The sequence below is a fragment of the Lichenostomus cassidix genome, chromosome 1Ab (genome assembly GCF_008360975.1).
Source record: "Lichenostomus cassidix isolate B80296 chromosome 1Ab, HeHo_3.0, whole genome shotgun sequence".
NCBI classification, from domain to species: domain Eukaryota; kingdom Metazoa; phylum Chordata; class Aves; order Passeriformes; family Meliphagidae; genus Lichenostomus; species Lichenostomus cassidix.
The window spans coordinates 1980896-1999973 of record NC_139481.1 but is presented as its reverse complement, the minus strand read 5'-3'; the positions used below and the strand labels follow the sequence as shown (position 1 = coordinate 1999973).

At 46.7% G+C, this 19078-nt stretch overlaps 1 protein-coding gene across 2 annotated transcripts in view; it reads right to left on the bottom strand.

The window, feature by feature from the left end:
- CACNA2D4 (calcium voltage-gated channel auxiliary subunit alpha2delta 4) overlaps positions 1-19078 on the bottom strand; it is a 107581-nt gene that overhangs the window by 48489 nt on the left and 40014 nt on the right. For both annotated transcript variants that reach the window (XM_085049359.1, XM_085049360.1), the window contains exons 23-27: positions 18525-18622; positions 17510-17603; positions 16453-16548; positions 14166-14293; positions 10807-10887 (exon numbers count right to left, since the gene is read on the bottom strand). In XM_085049359.1, the coding sequence (XP_084905485.1) occupies positions 10807-10887; positions 14166-14293; positions 16453-16548; positions 17510-17603; positions 18525-18622 (497 nt within the window). The remainder of the gene's footprint in view (positions 1-10806; positions 10888-14165; positions 14294-16452; positions 16549-17509; positions 17604-18524; positions 18623-19078) is intronic.

Here is a 19078-nt window from a genome sequence, read left to right as displayed (position 1 = left end):
CGTAAAATATATAAAATAGACTTCCTCCTCACTATCTCATCCATCAGCAGCCCACTGTGCTGGCTTGAAGAGCGTTTGCTAGCACTGACTGGAGGTACAGGTCAGAGGGTCAGCTTCTATCCTCCCACCAGAGAAATTCAAGTCCCACCATGGGATTTCTGAGGACCAAAAAGACTTCCCTCCAAGAATACTGGGCAATACAACAAGCATTAACCAATGACTATAGTTACAGAATGAAATGTGAGGAAATAAAGATTTTCTGTGCCATTCTGGGATGCTCTCCACATCTATCGCAGCCCTGGAAACCTGGGGACAAGGCAGCACCCTCACAGCTTTTCTCCCTCTAGAGAATGGGGGAAAAGGATCCAGCAAGGGCCAGATGTGTCCTCCCCACAGTTATGCTGTGCTGCAGCCAAGCAGAGGCCATGTGCAGGGCACCTGGAGCCAAGGAGAAAGCAAAGCAAGATGCTAATAATAACTGTGCCTTGCGTGGAGCTTCTGGGCCAGGACGACAATGTGCTGCTCTTTGCTTGAGGCTCCAAGCAGAGATTTGCCCCTTCACATTTGCTTTTCCTGAGTCCTAACTTGGGAATAAACTTGTTTGTTAGCACAGCTGCAGAAAATCAACTCAGAAAAGGCACTGCAGGAGTGAGGAATGCAGGTATTTCATTTGAGGGAATATGCACAGACGATACCCTGAGATATTCAACCAGCTCCACATAAAGCTCAAGGGAAATATGCAGAGTAACAACAATGCTTTGCATTTCTATAGTGCTTGCCTTTGGCAGCTCTCTGGGAGCTTGCAAACATTAATGAATTCACAGAGGCAGAGATTCAGAGAATATAAAGGCCAGAAGGGACTTTAGATCATCCAGTCTGACCTTCCGCGTATCGCACGCTACTTGGAAATTGTGTGGAAAAGAACCACAAACATTATTTGAGGGTGGCAGAAAATGCCTTCCTGTGAAAGGCTTAAAGAGCTCAATCTGTTTAGCTTATGAAACAGAAATTAGAGAAGTTATCCTGTAGAAAGACCAACAGTGAGTATTTATATGCAGCTAAATAAAATCTTCCAGAAAGGCATCTACCTTTGATTTGAAAAACACTCAAGAAAGGGGAAAATATTGTTTCCCTTGGTATCTTATGACAATAGCTATTCATGCTCATTGTTAGCATTCATTCTTACTAACTCATTTGAATCTGCTTGGTTTTTCTGTCACAGTTTTTGTTACTCTCTTCCCTAGACTAAAAAAAATAAACCTTCAGTAACCAGCATCTCTCTGTGAAGGCACTTTATACTCTACATCAATTCATCTCTCAGTCTTCTTTTAGGTACAATAAGCAGATTGAGCTAATGAAGTCTTTCACTGCAAGCATTTCCTCACCTCTGGAACAACACTGTAACCTACTGTCACCCTGTTTCCAGTTTTTCCTCCTCCTTTTAGAAAAATTCTCCTCACCCATCACTATCTGGGCTCTATATTCTAGAGACTACATGGCTTTCCCCATGCAATTGTAAATAGCACTTTTCCCTACTCCTTATCACCAAAGAATGTCTCACAGAACACTCACTAGGCTGTGTGAACATTGCTCCTACTTCAAAGAGTCACAGCTCTTTCTATTCAAGGCACCACCACTTTATTACACACTTTTCAAGAAACAGCTTAAGCCCATTTGTCTTTATACCCCAGATTCTGGGTAAAGCTGCATTACCCTAACAGACGGAAACCCTCTTCTAGTTTTGCACACTAAATATTTTTTCTGGCCTGTCTATACTACACTGTCTCCATACAACCATGTGCTTTAGTTTAAATGTGTCCTCCAAGATGCATTTATTACAGGAATCCTATCTCCTTTGGCTTTTTGGTTGAATGTGGTTAAACAAGCTGGACGCTCTCAGGTTCCTCTCACAAAGCCAGACTTCCCTTTCCTCTCAGCATCTGTCCATCCTGTCTGCTCCTGTCTCAGCTGGTATTCCTCTGACCAAAACTATACCACAGACTACAGGAAAGGTCTCACAGGGCTTTGGGTAGGAGCATCAATGCATTTTCCCACTGGGAACACCTCCCTGTGTACTAGAACAGCATTTGCTTCATCCACAACTGCATCACACTGTGACTCACCATCATCCCATCATCACCTAATACAGAAGATCCTAGCATTTTTTCCCTGACCTTTCTCAGGATATGTTTACCACTAAGTCTCTCCAGCTGCCTTTCAGCAACGTTCTCAGCACAGATCTTGGCAATGATAATGGTTCCCTGAATTTTATGTGGGCATCAGGGAGCTTATACTGATGATCCACCCTGAGGATCCTCACTGAGACTTGGCAAAATTGGCTCAACAGTTCCCAGAAGACAAGGACTGCCTCTAGTCCTGCTTGCTATGCTCTCTGCCAGATCTCTCAGAGTTCCCAGCTTACAGAAGATTTCTATTATTAGTTGTCAAGCATATGACCTTGTCTGTCGTACTACTGAAATTCATTCTGTTTCTGGTACTCCTGCCAAGGTCAAATAAGGCTTTCTCTACAATATTCTGGTCCTTCCCTGTACTAGCAATGCCTTCTAGCGTTGAATCATTAGGATACTCCCTCAATCTCTACAGATATCTGAGTCAGGGTCTCAGGTTAGTATTAGCAAAGGCTAATCCCATGGGCAACCATGGGGAGTATAACAAGTAACCTTTTGCTAGACTTTGATAGGTGATCTTGCTGCTGCTGTCTTCCCTGATTGACTTCTCCCTCCCTACCCCTTACATCTCCTCTGCCTGTCTTGATCTTCTCCAGTCTAACTAATTGTTTCCTATGTGGCATACATCAAGTGCTCTACTGAAATACAGAGATGAGACCTTTGAAATTTCTTTGCCTTTCAGGAAAACAATCATCTGAAAGCAAGCTATTGGCTTGGCCTGGTTTTATCCAGCACTGATAAAACTCACATTGCCTGACTCCCTTTTCCCCTAACTGCTTGGTAATAATTATACTTTTCTTGAAGATCTCCTCTAAAGTGCTACAAACATTACAGAGGTCACACTTAAAAGTCTGAAGCTGACAAACTTATTTCTTGCCTTTCTTTAATCCTAACTGCTGAATTTTCACTTTTCCAGACTGTGTGGAGTCACCACTGTGGGCAGAGTTGAAAAAAGCCCCTTGCAATAACCACGTGTTTCCATGTTCCAGCTTCCCCAGGGCCAGAGAGCACCCAGCCCCAGCACTGTGAGTGCACTAAACAGCTTGAGCTGCTTGTTCATGGGAGTCAGCTTGTTTCTTTCCCCAAGGATCATATTTCTGTCCTTATCAATAACTTAGGCACAGAGTCTTCTTCGGTTTTGGCTCAGAATATAGACTCCTTGATCTCAACTTCACTCTTATTGACCAGAAGTGGCCCTACTTCTTTCTTTTTTCCTGAAGAATATTATGCTGTTTGTTTTAACCTCCTTTGTAAGATCTAACTCAGCTTGATATGTAAGCAATCCTCACTTTATCCCTGTAATTCTGACTTCTAAGGGAGGACAGGGCAGGGCAGGGCAAGGCAAGGCAGCCTTCTTTGCTGTCTGTTATTTTTCCATTCCACATAGTCTCTCTGCAGAGCCATCTTAAGCAGCCTAAGCAGTTGCTTGTCATGGCAGACAGATGGTGGGCAAGAGAATCAGAATCCTCACAGAACTGGGTGCTTCACACTGTCCCCAAAATCTCAACTGCTCCTTCCCCACCCTCCAGAGTTTGCACGGTTGTCTGTGAAAGCAGAGCCAGGAGCCAGCAGCAGAACATCCTCCACACACTCTGGGCAGCAGTGTAGAGGTGCATCTAACCAGAATTACCTGTGATCCTATGGGTGGGGTTTCTGTATCCCAGTGAGTGAAAGCAACACAAGAAAAAGGTCTTGTGAGCAGAAAGGGATGGCAGAGTCCCATTACAAAGCTTTATGATAGGGAAATTCCTGCCTTAGGTGATAGGGCAGGAGAAGAAGAATTCAGGCTGAGTCTGATGGTTAGAAGAATGTATCTTAGGAGGAGGCTGGAGCTGTACTCAGATCGAAGTTTCCGTAATTCTCACCCTGCAAAACTTGTCTACTTCTGCTTTGGCTGAATTTAAGCCAAACCATCTTACAAGACATTTCTTATAACCTCCTCTGCTGTGACATTTACCACCTTCATCCTTCCATCTACAGACTGCTCATGTGATCTTCTTCAGCATCTTCTCACATGGCTTTGCTCCTCTGATGAACCATAGGTCCTAATACAGCTCAGAACACCAGTTATACCTGAGCTAAGGCTGTGGACAATTCCACTTTATTCCATGTACTCTGGATGCAAAGACATGGGGCACTGGGGGAATAGGTGTGAGCAGGGTAATGAACTGGCCTTGCATTCACACAGATTTAGGTGCTGTCAGGAGTGTCAGAGACACTTGCTTGGCAGCCTGAGGATCTTTACACAGCTTCAAATGGAAGGTCCTGCACCATTCACAACCCTCACACTTTGTCAGTCCCCCAAAATACTCAGTGTTTATTGACAGCCCCTGCACACTGAGCAAAACTCCATGGCCCCAGGCATCAATCAACCCTGTGTGCACCCACAGAAAACACCACAGCCAGGAGTAAGTGCAAATTGCTCTGTGGCTAGGAGTGTCTGTGCACATCCCCAGTGAGATGAGCAGACAGGGATCCCAGGGATGTCACAACCCACTGCAGAGGAGCTGTTTATGTATGCAGATACACACATGTATGCACAAATCACCTCACACATTGTGCATCTACACATCCAACGTGCTCCCTTGAGCACCGCTGGCCATGGGCAGGGATACAGGGCCCTGCTGATGCTGGGTAGGCAGGAGTTAATGGAAGAGAGGCTGGGAAGGAAATTAAAAGCAAAAAAAAAGTTGAAAGCCCAGCACATGATTCTTCTCCTATCACATCTGTGAATCCTGGAGCGCAAGAGTAATTGTCTGCAATGAGTCAGACCAAAAGGCACAAGGAAATGGTTGCTATGGCAACCCGTGCACTGCTCTAATTCGGCTCAGAATTAAAATGATATCAAATAATTTGCAAGCAAAGGGAACATGGCAAAGGCACTGGGTGCCAATCTAAAAAATCCAGCTCTGTGCAAGTCTCTCCTGAGTCAGTGTCAAGGGCTCTTTTCCCTTCAAGTGACAACCATGCCAGTCAGAGGAGCTGTAGAGGCGGCGGTGATGGATAACCTTAGGGGAGGAGGTTTCTGCTACACACAGGCAGGAATGGGGTCCTGGGCTGGAGCTGCAGCCTGGAACTGCAGCCTGGAACAGGCTCTGGGACTGACAATGTCCTGGAGAGATGCCTCACCACACCCCAAAAGGGAAAACTCATTGTACACAATTTTTTGTTGGGGTCCTATTGGTAAATTCCCTGAAAAGGCTGGTGAGGGCAGGGCCTGGGCACAGGAACCTTCCCACAGGATCTGTGCTGGGTGAAGCACTGCCCACACAGGCAGGGCTCAGTCCCTTAGTGCTTTTTCCCTGGTAAGTGGTGCAGTGTACAAAGTCAGGCACTCAGCAGAGACTACAAAGAAATATTTACTCTACAGAACTGGCTATTGTCTTCAGTTTTTCCCCAGACAAGGACTCATCCCAAGGCAATAGATAACGTCTGCACACACAGGCATGATCCCCATGCTGAAGATCTTACAGCCTATGCAGACAGCACATACACCATGAAAGAAAAGAAAATTGCTAAGGTCCAGCCAGGGTGAGCAGAATGCCATGAAAGATGCCTCACATGACTATTTTTAGCATTCTTTTCAGGTCAAAATAGACTTATTTGTCCCTCTTGTCCCCAGTCACTGTCTGTGCGTGGAGACATCTATATGGAGTTCTGCAGGCAGATGTTGCTCTCTCTGCCTGTTCACTGACCTGGCTGGAGGATAATCAGCTCTGAAAAGGGAACCATGTGGCCCCAGCACTGATGCCAAACCTTGATGAGAGGCAAAGTTTGTCAGACCAGAGCCAGTGCAAAATAATGCAACATCCTCACTTTCGTCTGGCTCATAGAACAGCCTGGGTGTGCTCCAGAAACACCCCTAAAACCAGCCTGTGTGCTTACAGGTCTTTCCCTCAAGGTTCAGTGTGCAAGCAGAATGCAATGGGTGGCAGGCAGAGGGGTGGATGAAGGGTGCAAGAGACACTGGTTTTGGCACACCAGTGGCACCATGCCATGTGGATACCATGGCCTCAGAGTACTGGCTCAAGCCTTAGGCCAGCCAAATGTGTGTGTGCACACTGGTAACAGCCTCCAGACAGATGTCCTGAGAGGTGGAGATGGCACAGCTGCTGTTAGCACTAAAATCAGCAGCATTTCTGCCTTACAAGTGCCCCTAACACTTTCTGGGACTCAGTTCCAGGGCACGGCCCCTTCAGATGTCTCTGATTTTGTTGGATCAAATGGATGCGTGACAATCTGCTTGGGCTTTGGGGATTGCCAGAAGGGGCTGGCATCAGGCAGAAACCAGACACAGCAGGTGATGGGCTGAAAATGAGTTGTCTTCCTTCTTTCTATCCATCCTACCACTGCATGCTGGGGGGACCATGACTTCCATAAAGGCACCTGGTGATGCCTCAGGAACTCACAGAGGTCTCTGCACTGAGACAACTTTGGCACAACCTTCAGCATGAGAAGAGAGACAGCATTCCTTCTGAATACTGAAGCACACATTCAAGAGATCAGCTACCCTCAGACTTTATATGAGTATCTTAATGCTGCTTTCTGAACCAGCCTAGTGAAATAATTTTAATTCTCCAGTTTATATGCAGCTATTTCCATGGAAAAGGTGCTTATGCTATTAGAGCTTATTTCCATGCATTTTAATAGCTTCTACTGAGGCAACTGTCACTTTCCAGAGAGAAGGTTGATATGTTTTATCCATCCAGGCAACAAAACTGTAGGAATACAGAATTGTGTGTAGATTAGCTTGAAAAGATGCCACAGCAACAGTGCTGCTGAAAAAGCCACCTGCACCTCCTGTTCCTGCTTGCTGGCAGCAGACAGCAGGTAGCAAAAATGGAGACCAAGGAAGAGGATGGAGAGACATCAAGCTGGCCAGGAATTGCTTTTCAAGTTAAGAGCTTCCATCAGACTGATGGAGGCTGGATTTTAACCAGAGGTAAAATGGCAAAATTACTCCCCATTACGTACTTTTCAGACTGATTTCAAATGCTTTTGAAAAAAAAAAAATTAAAATATGTTTCTTCTGTGAGTACAGAACTCTTCTGAAAATATTGGTCTTGATAACTCAGTGTCCCAAAACTCTGTCTTTAAAGCAGAGACAACATCTCTCTTCTCTGTCCCTGGTTTGAGCTTGCCTAGGGCTCTCCCCAAATTCATCTGTATGAATTGCTGGTGTCATGGGTTAACAATTTCACTGTGGTCCTGTGTGTGCTGGTAAGAACAGTAACTTTCAGTATCAACAGAACAGAGAAGTGCTGTATGAAATAAATTCACATCTCCCAAGTGCCCATTTGGATTATTTTTACTGGGCATCATGGAGCCTGTGCATGCCCCATTGTCTGTTTCCCATCCCTGAGACATGACAACCCTGGCTAGGAACCTAACAGAAAGAAAGCCCTACCTGCCCCTGTTGGGACTGGCAGACAGCTGAGAGCCATGGAAGCTGAACAGCAAGAAGGTCAGGCAATGAAAGAGACGTCATCCACAGCCCAAAGTGACAGCTGAACTCCTGCACAGATTCCAGTGGTTTCACTGGGGCTTTAAATCACTAAAAGCTTCTGTCAGCAACTCCATGTGATTTCTGCCTTGCAGCTTGAGGATCAGAAAGCCCCAGGCTACTGACTCACGGGAGGGAGCAGATGACAGTGCTATCTGGGGCAGGACATGGCTTGGGGAGAATGCCATCACCATTCCTTATTTTTCATTTCCATCGCAGTTAGTGTGCGTGAAAGGTACTGGACTGACATCCCAGGAGAATAGCTGCCTTCTAATTAATTATAATTAATCATCCAGGCATTACTTAATGTTTGCTTAGTGCTTTGAAGTGCCAAAGCACAATATAGCAGGTAGATAATGCTCATTCCAAGAAAACAGTTATAGTCAAGCCAGGTTTGCCTGTGTGGCTTCCCACCAAAGAGACCACCCCAACCCAGCTCACACAAGTGGACCCTGCCTTGGCTCCACCATGTCCTCCACGAAATCTGTGTGCAACCTTGAACCCCTCATGCATCCCTGCTAGGCCACAGGCTTGGCCCATGGGGAAACGAAAAGGATGGATGGAAAGTGGAGAGGGTAGGGCAGGACAAAGGACACTGCTTTTCCCTCCTGAATTTGGCCACCTCTCCACCAGGAGTGTGGAGTAACACCTCTAATGGCAAGAGGAGCAGCTTGGACTCCCCCTCAAACCCATTCTGGAATTTCCCACTGAGCCAAGACAGATTGAAATGGGAGGAAGGAGGCCCTTGCACTTCCCCCTCCATCCCCTCTCTCAGCCCTCCAGACTGTAACTCTCTAATCCCATCTGACTGCTCCCTCACTCCCTGACAGCAGCCAGGCCTGTGTCATCTTCCTGGACGTTTGATTTTACCAGTTTGCCTTACTCTGCCCTGGCTGGGGACTGCCATTCATCTGCCAGAAGACAAGGGGCCCAACACTCCCTGTCACTGACATTCTCCCCACGGGGGCACTGGGGGTGCTCCCTCCCCATGAGCACGGCTGTAAATCCTGGAGCTTAATTTTTCACTGCATGCATAGTGAACATTTCAAAGTGCTTACAAATCCCCTCAAGCACCATCAAGTCAAACAAGTGACAGTAATGATCAGTGGCAGAATGACAGGCCAGTTCATTCCACTTGTTCTTTTATAGGGGAACTTAAAAAGTCTCTGTTGTTCCCCTTTTACAGAACTATGACTGCATTTATTCAGAAACTACAAGTCTACCTAGATATTTGGCTTTCTGGGAACCAGTGCTGGGTACCAAACTTCTGGTAGTATCATAACTCTAAATTACCATGGTATCAATCCCACTGAGAACACCTTTAAGGAACAAAAGCAATTGAAAATTTGTTTCTGTGTCTCACCTTCTGTGGCTGCCAGTGAGAAAACTGGTTCTGCATCATTTCCACAAATGACAGATTTTTTTTCCTTATTGTTACTGTATTCACATGATTTGATTCCCCATCCTCTGCTGTTTTCTCCACCCTCTGCAAGGATCCTGCCCCTTCACAGCATGTCCACACAGACAATATTCAGCATAACTGAGTGGGTGGAAATCTCCACAGGGGTTGTGAAAAGCACTGCTGACAGAAGAGAAATGGCTCTGTCAGGGACAGATCCTCCTGCCACTTGCTCTTGCTCCAGTGCTTCCACCAAGAAGTTTCCTTCCTTCTATTTATGCTGAGTGCCAGACTGTCCTGGTTTCAGCTAGGGTAGAGTTAATTCCTTCTCAGGAGCTGTTAGAGTGCTGTGTTTTGAATTCATAATGAGAATGGTGTTGATAACACACTGATGTTTTGGTTTTTTGCTAAATTGTGTTTATCCTGAGTTGAGGGCATTTTCCCTTGTCTCATACTCTGCCAGTGAGGAGGTGAGCAAAGGAAACTGGGAGGGAGAACAGCTGGGATAGGTGACCTGAGCTGGACATTCTATGCCACAGAACATCATGCCCAGTATGTAAACTGGGGTGAGTTACCTAGAAGGGAGAGCAGTCTGGGTTTGGGAAGAGGGGTCTGGCATAGGACAGTGGGTAGTGAGCAGCTGAATTGTGCATTGCCTGTTTTTCCTTTTAATTATTATCATCATCATAATTTACCACTATTGCTGTATTTTACTTCATTTTCAATTATTAAACTGTTCTTATCCCAAACTGCAAGTTTTACTTTGATTTTCCTCTCTGTTCCACTGGGGTGGAGGGGTGAGAGGCTGTGTGGTGCATAATTTCTATCTGGGCTTAAACCACAACACAGATAAACTGCTTGTGTGCCTCTGCTCTAACCCACAGGTCAGGAAAGGGTAGGAAAAAGATCACGAAAAATAAACTTCTTTTTGAATAAATGTTTTCTCCTCTCAAATTCATGCTTAGAAAAATGCTCCTCTTCCTTGAGTCACTCATTCCAGGACCAAAACAATTTCTCCTACTGCAATACTCCTATGCTGAGTGGTTAAGTTAGATATAATGCCAGCATTGTTGGTTTGTTTTGTTAAATGGCTGCTCTGTTTCACTTTTAAGTTTATTGTACTTCTGAAAAGGCTGAAGTAACGAATGCAGAAAATGGTAATCTTCAAAAACTTTGGGATTCTGTTGGAAATAATGTGCTGTATGAATTTTCTAAAACAAGGTGCAGACTAGGGAAGGTCTGCCAAGGGGGATTTAAAGTTCAGACACAACGATAAGTTTGGCAATCTATGGGTTTGAGTTGAAGATCTAGCAACATGCCCACTCCACCACCAGAAGTTATTTTTCATTTGAGATACCAATGGACATGCATAAACATGATGCTGTTCCAAAGCCAAAAGTGTTTCCTGCAAAGTTTTAAACCTGCACAGACTTCTCAGCCTACCAATGCTCCAGAGAAAGAGTCTCAATCCGCAAATTCATCAGCAATGGAGATGGGAAGCTTCCATTCAAACAGCCTGCTTCCCTTTCAGAAGCCTGTCAGCCATTCAGTACCTGTTCTATTATTCTCTGTTTAGCCTAGTTTTCAATACCACAAGCTATTGTGGCTCCTGTCACTTCCCTTGAATGACAAGCTTAACAGCTCTCAGCTCCCACACTCAGTGCAAGATGCAACCATTTCATTCAAGATAAAAAGGAGAAACCAGAATGTCCTACCTGCAGCAATTCCCATCTTCCCGTCCACAGACACAGACACAGCCGTGCTCACTGTCACCACTTTTGGCAGGCCACCTCCCTCTGTCAACACACAAATACAGCAGGCTTGGTTAGCTTACCCCCAGAGAGGAGTAAAATGCAGCAGGAGCAGCTTGCCCACACATTTTCCCATCCAGGACAGTGTGTACCTTTGCCTCAACTCTGAAACACCCCAGAATTTCAAGGGCTGCACCTTTCAAGACACATAAGCAGCCTAATGGGCTATGAGTAAATTTCATTTTTCTCTTCTCTATGGCTCGTGATAAAAATGGCATCCTCAGCATTAAAGAAGAGTCAAGGCCAGATTGGGTAGGGCTTTGAGCAACCTGGTGTCACAGAAGATATCCCTGCCCACGGCAAGGGGTGTGGAACTAAGTGACCTTTAAGGTCCCTCTCAGCCCCAAACATTCCATGATTCTATGATAAAATGTAAAGCATTGGCCTCCTTGATAAAATGTAAAGGATTTTGGGCACATAGAGCTTCTCTTAGGCCAGAGAGCTGTTCTGCTCAATGGACCATCTAACTCTGTAGACAGAGCAGAAGCAGGACAGGTAATTCTCACAACACCTGCAGAGCAAACGCCAGGCTTATGTCTAGGTTCTGTTAGCCAAGGCAGGCCAGCACTACAAACTGTGCACACAGCACCTCCAGGTGCTTCCAGAGTGGACTCCATCTTAGAAACAGTCTTCTGGGACTTGGTTGCCTAAACTCTTTTATGCCCCAGGGTTCCCCAATTATCCTTGAGCTGCTGCTTTAAGCATCCTGTAGGGTCCTGTGACACATCTGCCAGCCCTGTGCAGATCTCTGAGCTCCCACAGGGCATTTAAAATAACATGGCTGGATAAGCTCAAGCAACTGAACCCTACCTCCCTTTGTCAGTGCAGTTGTTTCAGCCTGCAATTGTCCATGTGGCAGATTCCATTTCTGCATTTTTTTAAAAGTGATTAGATTAGCTTCAGCTGGGGCACCTCTTTGGGAACTGCCAGGGGACAGCTTCAAGGCCAGTCTGATCGATGTAGTCTGCACCTGATTCCCTCCTCACATGCTCTGTGGAAATCTCTTGCTTAGACAGATGGGTCAGGGATTCTTTCCTTCCCCACAACTCCAGCATTTGTTACTGCTTTGCATTTCTGCCTTCATCATTCTAGGTGTGTCCAGAGCACAATTCAGTGACTACCACAATTTAGCCTGGAGGCTCTTACTACTGTGTTTTCAGTTTTTGATCAAAGCCAGATTAACCTGCTCTAGTGTATCAAAAGCAGCAAAACCTGTGTGAAACACTCAGCTCACCCAAATGGCTTATTCTAGGGTGGAACAAAGAAGCAAAATACACTTATGGTCTCTAGGAAAAAAAAATCCCACCCAACACATGAAAAATCTGGGTTGCAAGATTGCCATGCAGAGGCTTCCCTGCTGTCTTTTTATTTCTGGGACTTCTAGACACTGGAAAGAGGTGCTGTGCATAGATGATTCTGATGACCTGCTGGTCTCATTCCCTGCTGGTTTCCTCCCCAACAGAGAGCTCTTGGGGCTTTTCCACCTTAGATGATTAGAAGTCCATCTGCCACGAAAACCTCCTGTCACAGCAGGGGATTTGTGAAAAAACATGAAAAGAGGACTTCAGCATCTGACAGAATTTAATAAGAAACTGGGTGGCCTATTTTGGCTAAAATGTGGGGCAGCCCTGCTTCATCAGATGTCAAGGAAGGGCCTGGACTCTGCTTTATAGTGAACCACTGGGTATCATTTCCTGGCCCTTTCCAGGCATATTGTGTGATCTCATGGACCACAGTCTCTCTAAGCCCAGCTGCTCATTCCTGAAAACTCTAATATAATCTCCTTTACAGTTTAGGGCACAAGGTTTTCAGGGCCAGGTGCTACTTCTTACAATGTGTCTGCAGGGTTTCCAGGTGAATGGGGTTCTGGACTTGATTGAAGCTTCTGACCAATGGACATGTAAAGCAAAGAACAGTGCCAGCTACTCGTCTTCTGTCTTTATCCAAAACTAGCTATGACTTCAAAGAAAGCCACAGCAATCCACAGCTCAATGTTTAGCCAGCAGTGACTACTGTGGCCTGGGTAATGGCTGCCCTAGGAAGTCCCACAGGGTGTCACTGCCTGGTTTTCCAACCCGCACTCTATTCCAAAGAGCAAATGCTGTGGCATGCAGGGGAGTAAAAGGTCCCTGCTACCATCTCTCCCCCTCTCTCCACACTTGCCTTTTAAGTGAGACATAAGGGTGCTGGGCATAGAGATGCTTTTGTAGAAGATCTCGAGCATTTTCTCTTTCCATTCCTTTCCCTTTACATCCTGGTTCATCTCTTGCCTTTCTGGCTGGTTTTCTTCTCTTTGCTACTTGCTTTCCCACCCACCAGACTCCCACCACTGTGCCACAAAAAGCTTTAACAGCTACAGTGCCGAGCTCTGTGACAGAGATGGAGAGCTAGGGGCCAGGGAGGAGCACAGAGGGGATTTCTGCCTTCTGTGAGGAGTCTCACATGAAAATTTTGTTTTGCTTGTTTCTTTTTAGGGTCTTCTGCTCTCTTCCAGCCTTTGAGAAGGTTCTGGCTGGACCAACAGGAACCAACACCCTGAGCAAGAGACACTGAAAAGCCACTCTTTGCTTTTCTCTTATTGTTTGAACTTTGCTAAGCTAGAGATGCCATATTCTATTACTAAGATTGGAAGAATGCGGTGTACCAATACCATGGAAAAGACTTCCCCTCCATTCTTTCCTCCACCATATTCCTTAACAAACCCCTCTTTTCCTGTCATGGAAAGTGGTGATGGAAAAAATTACATCCTCAAACTTTGACTTCCTAAACGTTTGCAGGTCCCTCACCCATGCCAGCTGTTACTTCATCCAGCATGGTTGATACTGCTCCCTCCCAAGCCTGGCCTGGTCACACCTATGTGTCTCATTCCTTCTGCAATACCTTCTGTTCCCTTCTCACACTTCATGTGTTTTCCAGCCCCACAAGTACCTTGTGATCCCCCAGCTCTTGCCTCCCTAAATCTTTCAATCTACCCAAGCCCTGCATTTCCATTTCCATCCTTCCCCTCCTCTGCAGCCCTGCATTACTCATTCCTGACTGCCCTCCCCACACCTTGCAGCTTCATCTTTCTGCTGTGATCAGGATCTTGGCCATGATCTCTCTGTCCCCACACTGGTGCAAAGGTAACACCAAACAGCCAGGCCTCAGCACTTCCCACAGGGCAGGAAGCAGCAATAAAGGAATCAGGATGGGCGTGCTGTGGGATGCAAGGTGTGAAAAGCTTTTTTCTCTTTCCCTCTACTCTATATTCAGGCTGGGGTTACCTGAATCATCTTCTGACACAATGCTGTAGATGAAGCTCCCGGGGGGATGCTCGGCCGCCCGGCGGTACCACAGAGGGAAGTGGTCCATGGTGAAGATACTTTCCTTATCCTTCTGGGTTAGGAATTTCCTGCCGGGAGAAAAAACGTTGCTCGCGGTAGTCCTCCTCGGGGCAACGCAGTGGGATAGCCGCGGGGTGGTGAGGGGAGCCGCTGTCCCCTGGTGTCCCCTGGCGTCCCCGCTGTCCCCTCAGGGCAGGCCGAGCCTTCCCTCGCTGCTGAGGGGCTGCGCGCCGCGCCTCCCCTGAGCGCCGCCAGGTGCCGCTGTCGGCCCGGGCCAGGCCGCGGCTGAGGGGAGCGCGGGGCTGAGGGGAGCCAGGAGGGATGGAGGGGAGCCGGGCGGGATGGAAAGGTTACCGGCAGGACTGGAAGGCTTACCGGCAGGGTTGGCAGGGTTGGAAGGGTTACCGGACAGGATGGAAGGCAGCCTGGCAGAATTGGAAGGCTTACCGTGCAGGACACCCCGCGCGAAGCAGCGTGAGGCGCGGCAGGTGTGCCGGCAGGTGTGTGAGGGCAGCACAGGTGCGGCGGGTTTTGGCCATTAGTTAGCGCAGGGAGTGAGGAGCAGGTGAGGAAAGATTACGCAGTCTCGTGCAAAAACAACTTATCCCAAACATGAGGTTATGAAACTGTGGGTAAATGCTGATCTCCTCAGGAGAGCCTCTCTCAGAGCAGAGACCTCATAGCAACCTTTCAGGATCTCAAGGGGAAGCCAGACAGGGACTCTTTTAGGAACTGTAGTGGTAGGACAAGGAGGAATGGGTACAGATTGAAAGAGGGGAAATTTAGGTAAGATACTGGGAAGAAATTGTTTACTGTGAGAGTGGTGAGAAGCTGAACAGGCTGCTGAAGGAGGTTGTGGATGTCCCAACCCTGGCAGTGTTCAAAGCTGGATAAGGATTTAAGCAAGCTGGTCTAGTGGGAGATGTCCCTGTCCATGGCAGAGTGGGCTGGGAATAGATGATCTTTAAAGTTCATTCCAAACTCTTAAATTCTGTGTCTCTGTGACTCCTAGAGATGCAGGGACCCAAGTGTTTGAGAAAAGGGGTGCTTCCAAAGGCAAGAGGATGTATCCTGGGAGCCTGGCAAGACAGACACTGGTTGCTCAGGAGAGACCTCATGAAAATCAGGTCATTTGCTTCCCTGGAGGTTCATACAGCTTGCCTGGCAAATCCCTTTGTTTCCAGGCTCTTGTTTTGCTGTGTATTTTGATGTAATGATAATTCCTTATTTGTGATTCCTTCCTTTCAGGGGATTCCAGAAGCTCCTCCAGTGTGATGTGTGGGGGTCTGTCTCTGTCATTTGGTGACTGTGACTGTTTTTAAAGCATTGGATGCTGTTCTTGATGAGCAGTGGGGAATAAGGAATCGTCATATTAGCCTCCTGCAGCACACAACACTTCTCCCTTGCTGCCAGAGACTGACTAATCTGAATTGTTCAGACTGCTTCAGACACATGAAGAGTGTCACCTTTCAGGCACAGCAGAGCCTGAATGTAAGACTCATGTTTGGGGAACTTGGGGACAGTGAAACAGCTGCCAAGAAGCTAATGACCACCACCAACATGGTCCCTTTCTGTTCCATCTGCTGGTGTGCCTCTGTGACCTGCTCTTTTTTACAGCAGCAGGCACCAGCCTGCGTATTCAAAACGTAACAGAATGCAAACTACCCTTTCCACGTCAAAACCCTTCACTGCACACACACTTTTGCCTTGAGGGAGAGGACAAGGGAATGAATTGGATGTGACAGATGTCAGTCACATCGCTTAACGCCTCACTGCAAGGCACTGGGTTGCTGCTGGGATGTGGGCAGTGTAAGAGGCACAACAGAATAAATCTGAGAGAGGAATTGAGACAGAAAGATCAAACATAGCTGAGCTGGAATGTCGCTGGGGCACTGGAGTGCAGAGCCTTTGCACTGCAAAATGGTCCTGGGGATATGTAGTGACTGTGGACATTTTCTGGGCTTGCTGACTGAAGCCAGGGAATGGTTGAAGGGTTTCATACACATGAATGCACTTTGGGACAATATTTTAAGAAAAACTCAAAAGGGACAGAGGAAGACAAAGGCCCCCTACCCTGACTCTGTGAATCAGCATCAACACCATCAAGGTGTTGTCTCTTTCCGTTCTGCTTCTGTCTCCCCAAAAGCATTTCTAAGGCTGGTGGTGATTTCATGCTGCCCCTTCACAGACACTGACAGAAACCCCTTAATGCAGTTTAGGGACTTACTTGTTGGAAATTTTCTCAGAGCCCACATACAGGGCACTCCTCATGAGTCCAGCCCGAGTGCCCAGAAACGCCATCTCAACACCTGCCTCAGCGTCCCTATGGAACAGAAACACACAAGCAGAAGCAAACAGTTGTTAAAAAGCCACAATCCCTGCCCCAGGATGAGGGCCTTTCAAACTTGAAGCCACACCTGGAGACCTGGAAACCTCCAAGTTCATTTGCAATATAACCCATTTACACCAGGAGTGATAGTGGCAACAGGTTGTTACTGGCTAACAACTGGCAGGCTTAAGACCTGTGCTTAGATTTACACCTTTGAAGTTTGCTTATTTCATTCTCTTTTAAGTAGAGCATAAGCTCCTCTGCCCCTGCTAGCCCTGCTGTGGGCTACTCTCATGAGGCTGAAGTGCAGAAGGGGAACTGCAGAGAGAGAACCAGGGATCAGGATGCAGAGAATGGCCAGGGCTGCAGAATATGTCTGAAGATGGTGTGTTGGTGTAGCTGTTTAAAGCTGTGCTGGTAATTGGGTGTCCTGGCAGGATTGTCACTGGCTCAGTTTCTCTCAGTGTAGGGATACAAGGAACTGAAACGGGACAGGAGTCCAGTGACTATGTCTATCTGTGAGTAACATGTTATCTGCTGAAAGAAGATCTGTGTGACATGATACAAGATACCACAAGCAACAGGTGCCTCACTGGAAATAATCAAATAGAAAGTTGTTTACTGAAGCCAGTCTGTCCACTGTCTTCCTGAGGTTCAATCTGAAGGCCCCACCACTAGAGACAAGACCAAACTCCCTTTTCTACTCTAGAAAAACCCTCACCAAATTACAGGCTCTCACAGGGAGGTGCAGCCTACTAGATTTCACTCTCAACAGACATTTTTCAAGTTATTTCTAAAGCTATTGAGCTACTCCTATCAGTTTTTTGGACTATTTCTAAAGTTTCTTGTATGTTGTGTAAGGGTCTGGGACTGTTTCAGGCACTGCATAAACCCACAGCATCTGGAGATGCATCTTCAATGGTGTTCTAGCCATATTTATTTCCCACACACTTACAAGGACATGTTGAGGGCTAGTGTTGTCCAGTAGGCCTCCATGGGGGCAGTGACCACTGCATCAAACAGCACTTCCTGGACTAACTCCTCATCACCTAAGGAGAAAAAAGAACAACAAAAATCAGGAGAGAAAGACATGTTTCTCCCTAGATGTCCTGTCCTGGTTTCCAGCAGATGCTCAAGCCAGTCCAGGCAACCAGTCTAATCCACTTTGGACTGGAGCTAAGAAGTGATTAGGAAAGTTCAAGGTAGCATCACGTGCTAAATGCCATGCCCCAGAACCACATTTCTTTGACCTGCTTCATTTCTGTGTTGCCCTGCTCACACTAATCTGTGAAAACATGGGGATCATTATGTTGCAGAAATGACCCTGTCACTGCTGTTCTACATGGAGCCACCCCACAATGTCAGTGTTCCTGCCACCACTTTCTAGGTTGATGTCCCAGGTCTTCCTTAATGTTTTATCTCGAAGTCTCCCAACTTTCTTTGTCACAGCTCTCAGGATCCTTCTCTCCATGGTTGCTGTCATTCAAACCTCATAGTCGGAGCTCACCATGACATCTTTCCCTCTTCCGCCCCTCTATGTCTAGGATGTGTTCAAATCACGTTTGTTTTTCCTCCACAGCACTTCCAAGTCTGCACGTTTCTCAGTCAGCTCTCCTAAGACCAGTTCTCCCTGGCCTCTTCAACTCATACAGTCAGGAAGGGTCTGCTCACATTGTGTAAGAGAGCATTCCCCATACACTTACACAATCAGTATTTCCTATGCTGAGACCTCCAATAAAGCTAAGTTATATGCCAGCCTTGAAATGGAAAAAATCCTCTGACAGAGACGAGGAAGTGGCTCCTCAGCTCATTTCCACTTGTGAATTGATCTAGGCTGGAGTTCTGTCCTGCCTGCGTGAGCAGGTGCTACAGGAGTTCAGTCTGACACCAATCAGTTTGTCACAGTCCCCTCTCCCTTGTGATGAGTACAGGAAAACCCCAGCAGGGCCCTTTCAGTGCCTGGGACTCACATTCCAGGTCAGGCTCCTCTCCAGTGAGGAAACGGATCACAGCCTCCAGCTGGCTGAGCTTTCGGTGGTCTGGATCAATGTCGGTGATGCAGTAAATCCTGGTGGGAAGGGGAGAAAAAACCCAAAAGGTCAAAGACAAACCACAGCCAAACAAATGCTCCTGGAAGATAATAACTGCAAAAAGAAATTCAGTATGAAACCTTGGTCTGCAAAGATGTTGCCACTGCTGAATGTTGAGGTTACTAAAATGTAACAGTGTGGCTGTAAGTCAAACCCTACCAATAAACCAAACACCAATTAAGCCGACTGCTGTGCTCAGTAGGGCTGCTGTGCTCTCCAGCACAAGCTCACAACAGAGCTGCTCCAAATCCTGCCAGCAGTTACCTGTGTTCTGTTGTGTAAGATGTGTATGTGTGCACCTGTATAGACAATAATGATGTGATGGAGAGACCTGAAATCAGAGGGTCACGTGCAATGTGAGACCAGACTAGGAGCAGAACAAATGGAAGACAGAGGAACAAAATATGAGATGAGCAATGATCTTGCAGTATGAT